Source organism: Fukomys damarensis, unplaced genomic scaffold (genome assembly GCF_012274545.1).
Source record: "Fukomys damarensis isolate Sample0158 unplaced genomic scaffold, DMR_v1.0_HiC HiC_scaffold_38, whole genome shotgun sequence".
NCBI classification, from domain to species: domain Eukaryota; kingdom Metazoa; phylum Chordata; class Mammalia; order Rodentia; family Bathyergidae; genus Fukomys; species Fukomys damarensis.
Genome location: NW_022900950.1, coordinates 74,281,344 through 74,291,687, shown reverse-complemented (window position 1 = coordinate 74,291,687; position 10,344 = coordinate 74,281,344). Strand labels below are relative to the sequence as shown.

The window sequence follows — 10,344 nt, the reverse complement described above, 5'->3', positions numbered from 1 at the left end:
TTTCAGCTTTAATTGAGTTTATTGGTACATTCTAGGTGTACAGTACAGTTACATTCATTGTTGGGATCTTGTACCTCTTCATGACAGGTCTTGGTTCTCATTTTTTCCCCTTGTCCCTACCCTCCCTTCACCCCCTCCTCCCCTCCCCATCTACAAACACTTTATTTCCATCTTTTTATTATCTCACATTTTTTTCTTTGGGTAGGGGAAGGGTAATAAGGGAAAAGAAAAAAAATGTTAAAGTTTATATTGCACTTTGTGATAAAGATCTAGGGAAGAGTTTCTTTTAAAATTACATTTTCATTAAAATAGAAGGAATATTACATAAATAAAAGGATACCTTCTAGAGTAAAAAACAACAAACAACACTTGGCAGTAGGAAAGCCAGACACTTAAGTGATTCTATGTGGCTAACGATTACCAGCAGGGCAGTCACTGAGGAGAATTAATTATTAACTACAAGAAAATAGACTTGTGTGACTTTTCTTTCCACTCTTTCTTTTCAAGTAAACCTCTGTGGCCACTTCTAGTTTTTTTTTTCTTTGTTTCAGAATTTCTTTCCTCCTCTCTTCTCTAGTCCCTCAAAAGTTACCTAAATGTCTGCCTTCAGCCAGCAAGTATTACATACCAACCATTTTCTCTCAACCTGAAGTCGCTATTGAGGGGGATGCAGAGTAACGGTCTATAGCCCTGCGGCATGTTAACCTCCAATGCTTTTGTTAAATGCATGGGGGAGAGGGAAGGTGTACTAAACCTTTAAAGCCACACCGGTGGCCAGGTTTATGTCTACACCACGGGCATGATCTCTGTGTCTTGCATTCACTCTAAACCTGCCCTGTTCTTACCCAGACGCGGTCTCTCCAACTGCAGCCAATGTTGAGAAAGTGAGTCCCATCTAATTATTACATGACTTCGGGCCAAACCGAACGCTGCACGCCCCCAAAATGGAGCATCAGAACACACGAAAGGTTTAGTGTGGGATTATTTTGATCTTTGGAGATAAGGTCTATTAGCCATGGTCATAGAGGGATAGTTAAAAGTCAGACCAGTCAGGAGAACAAAGACGCCTTACCTGACCCCAACCGCAGCCAAGGGACAGTTATGAGACAAGCTATTCGAGTCAGATCTGTCCTCATTTCCCTCGTCACGTGCCAATTAAATCTCTTAAAGATAATACAGAGATGCTTTTTAATCAATTCAGTCTGTTTTTACAGTCGGACAGCCTGTTACCATATAGGCTTCGTAAAGGTGTTCCACACTCTTAAAATATCAGTAGAACACCCCCAGACAAATTACTCATTAATGTCGCTCTCACACAGAAGCTGCTGGAATGACGCACATTCACACTGAGGCAGCCGCGAAGGCTTCAAGTGGGATTGCTTATTTTATTTGTTGCAATTCTGTGGCAGTTTGCCCAGATATTCTTAACAGGGGACTCTAGTCTTTGCTAGAGCTAAAAGCACCTGGGTGGATTTGATTATTTCACAGAGATGCTGAGTAACCACAAAGACAGCGGGGTATGGGTGGGCGTGAGAAGGGTGTAAGGCCTGGGGACCATCACGCTGCTGTGGAAGTTACTGCGCCCTGGGTGTGAGCTGATGTCCCACAGCTGACGCCCCAAACACCCCAGGGACCAGGTCAGGTGGCTGATTGTGGGCCCCAGAGCTGCGGCTGCAAGCACCTGTCAGGAGCTTCTGCTCTTGGTCACATTAGGTACACAGCAGAGCTGCACCCAATGCGTCTCGCAAATTTAAAGCATGCTTTGGGAAATGGTTTCTTAAAGCCTTGGAATATTTGAAAAAAAATGCTCAAGCTAATGTTTCGCCCACAAACATTTGCTGGTGTAAAAATCTTCAGAATAAGAATAACCGACATCCATTTCTGTGTGTGGATGTCAGGCTGTTTTGCCTGTGTTTTCTCATTTATTCTCGTGTGTGTGTGTGCAGTGCTGGGGTGAAACTCGGGCCCTGTGTGTGTGAGGCTAGTGCCACCCCTGAGCTACACCGTTGCCCCTCATTTATTCTTTCAGCAATCCTGGAAGGTACATGGCATCATTAGGAATATCTTGCAGATGAGATGAAACAAGAAACAAAAGCTAGGAAAGGTTAAGTTGCCCACACTCACATTTCAGTGACTGAGCTCCCGACCCAACTCTGACCATCTACCCTGTGCTCTTATTTACTATGCTGAAAAGGCCACTTGTTAACACTTTCCAGCTGTGTCATAAAAGCCACACAATGTGGACTGCCCAGGGATAACAGCCGACAACAACAAAATGCATGATATAATAATAATATTAATAATTATTATGTGCAGTATTGGATACTGAACTCAGGGCCTTTTTACTGAGCTACCTCACCAGCATTTTTTAAAAAAAATACTGAGACAGAGTTTTGATAGATTGCCAAATGGCCCTGATAGACTCAAAATTGTGATCCTCCTGCCTCAGCCTCTCAGTGCTGGGATTACAGGCATGTCCCACCATACACCTCTGGGATAATATTTTTAAAGTTCACTTATTTATTTTCTTATTTGTTTGGGTGCTAAGGATTGAACCCAATATATGTATTTAGTGCCAGTTTTAATTAATTTATTTTTTGGTGCTAGGGATTGAACCCAGGGCTCCATACCTGCTAAACACTCTACCACTGACCTACACCCTTAGCCCTCACATCCTTACTGAGGGATGGAATGGAAAGATAACAATTTAAAAATCACCATTTTTAATTCAGCCCCACCTCTTAAAAACCCCGTGTGTATTTCAGCTGGATGAATAATGGGAACACAAGAGAGAGGGAAGCTGGGAAGTGGGGCGGGGACAGGGAGCCCCGAAGGGCGTGAGCCAGGGAGTAAAGCGGTGAGCACACGTCCCAGTCCCAGGAGGAATCATCCACAGACAGGAACAGAAAGGCCAGGCAGCCCTCAAGTATAAGGAAACGTTTGATGTAGCGTAAAAGCAACATTGCCTAACAGGTGGATTTTCAATGAATCTGAGGAGAGATTTAGAACTTTATACCTCACACTTGTTGCTAAAATTCCAGATAAGTTTTAAAAGGAGAAAAGAAATTCAGAAAAATATAGGATGACATTATATAACTTAAAGGAGGGGATTTGTTGGGAATTGTGTGGTGCAGTCAGAAACTGAAGCTGTATTAGAAAATATTTAAGAACAAGAGAAACTCAGCAACTTCTGTACTTTGGAAAACACGATAAATTAAAACAGAATGAAAATGGGAAATTGAGGGAAATTTTGTACAGTATTCATCATAAGCAAGAAATTACTATTATTGGGAGGGGCTGTAGCTCAGTGACAGTGTTTCCTTAGCATGTGAGAGGCCCCATTAAAATTTATTAGCATTCTTAATAGCCAAACCAATAAAAAGATCCAGGAGTCACCTCTTGTTCTTTTTTAAATATGAGCAAAGACTATCAATAAATTCAACCAAAGAAGAAACTGAAATCACCAATTATCATTTGAAAAAAATGCTTATCCTTCTTAGCAGTGAATGAAATAAAAGTGATGCCAATTTTCACCTATTAGGCTTATACAAAATGAAAAAAATAGGCAGTGTTAGAAGTGTAATCTTTTTTCTTTTTTTGGTACTGGGGATTGAACTCGGGTCCTTGCGCTTGCAAGGCAGGCCACCGAACAGCTGAGCTAAATCCCCAGCCCCAGAAGTGTAATCTTAACACTCAGGAGGCTGAGGCAGGAGGATTGCTGTGAATTTGAGGCCATCCAGGCCTGCACAGTAAACTCAAGTTCAGCCTTGACTACAGAGTGAGAGCTTGTCAAAAAAATGAAAAAAAAAAAAATCCGGGTTGAAGAGGATGGGAGCAAAAGGATATTTTCTTAAAGAGAAGTGCTCGCAGAATACAAATTATGTAAAATTTCTAGGGAAGGGGATAATTTGACAGGAATAATTGGACATCTTGACTTACAATTCTTCTTCTAGAGATCTGTGCAACAGTAATAGCTGGAAATGTTTCTACAAAATCAAAATTTTAAATTGGAAACATCCTGAATGTTTAATTTTTATTTCATAAGACGATAGAAAGCTGTGGAACCACTGAAGGGGCATTGTGTGTATTTTTGTACACATACGAACATTTAATTAGATATTCCTTTGTCCATGTATTCGTTTACTGAGAGCTGAGGGTTGAACCCAGGGCCCTGCACGGGCTGACAGAGTGCTGTACTGCTGAGCTTTGCCTCCAGTCCCAGGTATTAATGCTCGGTGTACAAACGAGCGGAGATGCGTATGTGTGAAGGAAAGTGAGGAAGGGAGAGTACAGAACACTATGCACAGTACAGCCCTACCTTGGGGAGGATAAATCCTAGTTAGCTGTAGTGACACAATGGGTATGTTTATTTTGCTTATTTGTATTTTCTCCAATAAATATGGACTGGTTTTAGAGCAATTAACTTTCAAAATCACTTCTTCTGTAACAGCTGGGCACAGATCAGCATCGTAGACAGGAGAGAGTCTCGCCTGTGGCTGTCTGGCTTTGGACTCTCTCTGTGGAGAGATAAAGCCCAGGAAAGGAAGACCTGCAGTTCAAGGGCTGTTCTGTAGAGGTGACTCCTGGATCTTAAAAATATTATCTATCTGGCACCCAGTTTGGAAGAAATGAAGCAGCACCCACTTGCTAGTTGAAGAGCTGTTCAGGGTGTCATGGTGAGAGGGCTGTCGGCACCTGCTCTTTCTTTCTGGGGGGTAGGGGTGCTGGGAATCAAGCCCAGGGCCTTGGGCATGGCGGGCAAGTGCTGTAATACTGAGCCACACCCCCTGCCCAAAAAAAACGCTTTTAAATTTTCCATGCGGCTTCCATTTAAATAAGTTTTGTTTGTAGAGATTCTTTTGTTTGCTTGCCTGACTCAGATAAAGTCATGTCCTCCTCCTCCTCCTCCTCTCCCATTGTTCTTTCCTGTTATCACAGCTTCCTCCTGGCCTCAGAACATAGAAACAGATAGCACACAGACACACAGTGCCTTGGATGGATCTATCTATCAATCTGTTATCTATCCATCAATCCATTTGGGTTGTTTTAAAGACTTTTTTGGAAACATGGGATTTTTTTGTTTTCTTTTGTTTTTGAGGTGGGGTTTCTCTATGTTGCCAACTCCGGGGCTCAAGTGATTCTCACACCAGCCCCCTGGTAGTGGGATGCCAGGAGCATGCTACTGTGCCTGGCTAACCTGAGGCATTCTGCTGAGCAGGACAGTTGACAGGAGTCAGATGAGTATCACGAGCGTCAACTGTTGCAGGCCCTGTGTGCCTGTGAGCGGAGGTGATACCAGATCTGGTGCTTCTTCCCAGCCCAGCCCCTCCCGGGGTTGACTGCAATAGAGTCCTGCTCCAATCTGAGGGAAGGGATCACAGAAGGAAATAGACAAGTAGGGGAGAGGTACTGTCCCGCTGGGAAAAGCTGTAAAGCCAGATAGGTGCCGGAGAGAGCCAAGTTCAAAACAAAAGCACAAATGGGCCAACAGCGTGGTCGTGTCTAAATACCAACTCCATAATTTATGTCCACTCACACCTCCAGACGCCTGATGATTGAGTTCTAAACAACGCCACGAGAGGGCTCCTCCAGACCCCCTTGGGTCTGCGCAAAACGGGCCCCTGAAAACATGCCAGGACCACGGACTCTTGAGGGAAAACAACACATGGAGTTTTTAAAAAAGGCAACTTGGCATCTATTCATAGAGTGGGATCCGATTCAATTAAAGGGGGGAACCCCCAACTCCATCTGGTTCTCTCGCCTCAGCGCCGGGGAGTGAAGTTAGAGGGGGAAGACGAGGGAAGGATTATTTCTTGGCACGGCGTCTTCCTCCTCAGGGATCAATAGGACATTCACACTGGCCTCTTTCGGAGATGGTCAGCTGGTCAGCTGGACAGCTGGTTTGGGTCGCCCCTGCCATGGAGTGACCACCTCTCCACAGCTTCTTGGAAACATACTATTGTTCCCTTCTGTTTTTGTTTTCTTACAGCGACAGCGAATCCTAAAACGGAACGGTGCTCATGTTTTGCAAGAGAAGTAACCCCAGGGGAGCCTGCTGGGCCCGCCAATAGACGATGAAGAGGACGCGAGTTTAATTAATTTCAAATCAGTGTAGACAGAAGAACCTTTGCCGTTTCTTCCAGTGCCCACTCTCCGCCCGACGGCCTCGCATCCCTGGAAGCTGTGGAGGAGCCGAGGAGGCGCCTGGGTGGCCTCCAGCGAGCGGCTCAGGCCTGGGAGGGGTCGCAGGAGGCCTGGCCTCCAGCAGTGGGCGTCCCCTCCTCCAGGCCGCCCTGACCTCCTCACTCCGGCCTCTCTGTCCGACTCCTTCTCACCTTTCTGCTTCATTTCTCAGAGTTTAAATCAGGAAGCTGTTTAATCTATGGTTTCCTTCTGGGTCAACTTATTACCTAACCAGCTTTAGATAATTTCCTCTCATTATTCAAGATCTCTGGCGAGTCCTCTCCATGCAGCAGGACCTTTTCTCTGAGGAGAGGTAGGTAGAGGACGAGACACCAGGCACAGCGAGCATTTCAGTGTCTACACCATCCCCCGGGCTTTCAAAGCTTGCTTCCACCAGCCAAGAAAATCCAGCGAGAGAGTAAGTGTGGGTCCTGCGGAGATGGTGTTGGGCTCCTCGTAGACTTTGATGATTCAGCCACCGTCTGGTCGCCTTTCCAGTCACTGTTGGGGAATTCTCCGAGGAACTAGGACGCATCCTTCTCAGCTAACATGGCCTCTGCTTGTGCCCTTTCCCAGGCACCTTCGTGCTTCACCACACCGGCCTTGCCCATAGGACGTGGGCGGGGAGTGGGTGCAGGAGGGAGTCGTCTGTCACCCTTCTCATCTCAGGGATCTTTAAACTCTGTTGAAATCGGTTGGGGACAGGAAGTATCTGTGCAGTGCAGCTTCCTACTGAGCCAGGCCCAGCTCCTGTCCTCGCATCCCGGCAGCTCACTCTGGGTCTGCCCGAATGTGTTGCTATCCTTGTGTTCAAAAGATTGGCACAAAATGCACAAGGGCCGGTAAGACCGCTCCCCTCACACAAAAATCTGTTTCCCATTTATTCCTTAGTTTCCTATTCTCACGTTAAAAAGAACAGCCCGGCAAATGGAGAGTCTTCGGCTTCCTTAGGACCATTGACATTTTATTCCAGGAAAGAAATGAAAACTGAAATCTTTATTTTAATTGCATGGAAACCGAGGAGAGGGGACGTGAACCGGACTTCTGCTGCTGAAACGGGTGTGTGCTGGAAAGGCTGCCTTCATGTATAACAGACCCCCATCTGCCTTTTACAGGTACTTGCTTTCTGAAGTATTCAGAAAATTTTCAAGGCAGAGTTCCAGGCCCAATAGGGCTCTCTGTACAACGAATGCCCAGACTGTCTGGCTGTGTTTAACTCCTGCTGTCACGCTCTCCGGGGCTGCTTAGAGCTTTGACAAAAGGCAGTCATCCTGTCCTATAGCCACGACAGCTCTGTCTGCCATCTTTGCATTAGCACATCCTTACACGGCTTTTTATTTTCACTGCTATTTTGCATACTCATAAATCCACTTACAGTCCACAGAGACTCTCAGATATTTATGCCAAAATTGCTGCTTTCTGAATCATCCCATCTTATCTATTTTATACCCATGTTTGTTACTTTAAGTGTGTCTCTTTCTCAGAAGAGTCTCAGTTTGCCCTTCTGGGTATCTAAGATCTTTGCTGAACACTCAGGCCTTTACCCTTGGTATGACCTTATCACATGGTGAACTTTGGAAGTTCTCAGAAGTATGAGGGGTCCTGGAATCTCATTTGATAAAACAAGACTGTATGATATCATAAAATATTTCATTTAGTGTTTTTAAACAACTTCAAATTCCAGAAGAAACAAACCCCAGCAAGATGCCATTGAGTTTATGTCAGAAATGTACTGACTTCTATAAATGCACAGTGTACAAGTTACTTTTTAAAAAGACATTTATTCCAGCAAGATCCATGGAGTTAGGATAGGTCAAAACGGTCACTGAATAATCCTAGCACCAGACGTCTTTTTATTACTATCCAATCAGTGTGTCTCATGAATGCAAGACAACTCCAAGAACAGCTTTCAACCCAAACTTAATTTTATGTTTCAGATTATTAGCAAAGTGATGTTATTGTTTCCCCTAATTGGATAGCCAATCAAAGCAGAATCTGATTTTAAAATAGTTTGAAGAAATGTTTTGTTGCATTCTTTGTCACTTTAAGCTGACTAGGCTAATGACACTGCCCAGTCAAACACCTCAGGAAGCTTGTAATAAATGTATAAAAATGCCGATCTGTCACTCTTAGTCCAGTGCTGTGACTCCTCTCTCCAGGAAGGACCCAGCATCCACACCCAAGCACAAAGCCCGGATCAGCAGTGGCATCCATGGGGTCGCAGGTGCTTCCTCTGACTTTCATAGCTGTAGCCGTGGAAATAATGTCAACATAAATGAATGCTTTTGAAAACTACTTCAATTTTTTCATTTTGGTTGTTTAAGCCATTAATTTATACCATCTCTGGTAAGATACCTCACACTGAGTAAACAAAAGTATAGGTACTAGTTTCAGCACCTGTTAGAATTAGAGCAAATTCCGAACCTAGTGGGGTGATAAGACTGTTTCCCCTGGGAAAGTGCTGCTGAAATTCTCCTGGTGGGGAAAATATTGAAATTGTATACTGAATAACACATGTGACTTTTTCACATTTAGAAGACACGCAGGATGAGCTCTGGGGTTTCTTTTTGATAGCTACAAGCAATGTAGCTGGGGGAGGTGGCCACACACCTGTAATCCTAGCACTCTGGGAGGCTGAGGCAGGAGAAAAATACAAATAAAGAAACAATAGAGTCCAGAGCAGCATCATTTGCAGATGCATTTCTGCAACATAACAATGTCTGGAAGAGCCCCTGTATGTCAGGGAACCTTCAGTCCATCTAATTTGGTACTGATAATTGTATAGCTCAAATAACCAATTACCTGAATCTTTTTATTTGTTTTTTCAGCTGCACTTTGGCATTGCCTTGATATTGTCTTGCTTGGCATCAAAATTTGATTTTCCTCTTAGTCTTCTGGGAGGGAAGGTTGCTACTTGTATGTACTTGTTTTGTTGTTGTTTGTTTTTGTCCTACATTTTCTTTTTTTCTACTACCTTTTCTAAGTAACATCTCATGCTCATGAGATAGCAATTCATATAAATATGTTAAACAGGGCTTTTAAGGGATGCTGTATATGACCCAAACTCTTTCTGAAATTATATGGTGTTTTAAGAGGTTAAATCCCTACCCCAAAATGCTTCAGATAACATGAAGACTTTCACTTTAGCATCGAACAAGGTTAGAAGTATAATGGTGAATTGTCTCAAGACAACCATGGGTGGATGGGCTTTTTGTTTGTTAGCTCAGCTTCCTTTTGTGCAGGGGGCTTGGAGCCATTTCACATCACGTTTCCATCATTGGCCTTTGGTACTTCATCAATAAGTACTGTAGTTGGACTTTCACAAAAAATGTACGCTTCTGTTTGCACTTCTTTGGTCTGCATGTGAAGGGCTTAATAGTAAGTGAACAGTATGCACCTTCTACACATAGAAGCAACATTTTTTTCTGTGTAGAATGCAGTTAAGAGTAATCATTGTGTTACTCTGACTTAGGTGGAAATGTGAGAATTCTGTATGTTTAATAAATATCCAGCGAGTTAAAAATGATCTGGTAGATCAACAATAGTTTAATACATGTATATCTTGTATTTAAAGTTACTTGAAAATAATATAAGAAAGTGCTGTGTTTGATTCTTGTTTTACAAGCAATGCCATATTTTTGAGGAGGTCAGACAGAGCCATGTGTAAATTCTAGCTGGTACACCTCATAGAAGGACCTCAGTACTACTGATTAGAACTGATTTCTGAAACTATCAAAGCTTTAAGCCTGATTGAACACTGTAGGTTTTTCTAAATTTCCTATTTTGCATGCTGAGAATAACATATATAATAATATTTTCTTGGCCAGGTATGGTGGCTCACGCCTGTAATCCCAGCACTCAGGAGGCTGAGGCAGGAGGATCACTATGAGTTCGAGACCAGCCTGGACTACATAGTGAGTTCCAGGTCAGTCTCAACTACATAGTGAAACCCTATCTCAAAAAACCAAAAAAAAAAAAAATTCTTTATGACTTGCAGTTTTATTAAGGTCAGGTATGTATACATATAAATTATTCTCAGCTGCATTGTTTTTAAAATAAAAAGAAATAAGTACATGCATGTCCATATGTTAAACTGTTTACTCAGCAGTTGTAGATAGAAAAGCATTTATAAAGTTTTTTTTTTGTTTTTTGTTTTTTTTG

At 43.2% G+C, this 10,344-nt stretch overlaps 1 protein-coding gene across 1 annotated transcript in view; it reads left to right on the top strand.

The window, feature by feature from the left end:
* The window catches only part of Tmem154 (transmembrane protein 154), a 39,414-nt gene extending 29,392 nt beyond the window's left edge, over positions 1 to 10,022 (top strand). Inside the window, exon 9 of the mRNA XM_033759954.1 lies at positions 5,990 to 10,022. Within this exon, the coding sequence (XP_033615845.1) occupies positions 5,990 to 6,005 (16 nt within the window). The 3' untranslated portion in view covers positions 6,006 to 10,022. The remainder of the gene's footprint in view (positions 1 to 5,989) is intronic.
* The last annotated feature ends 322 nt before the right edge of the window (positions 10,023 to 10,344 follow it).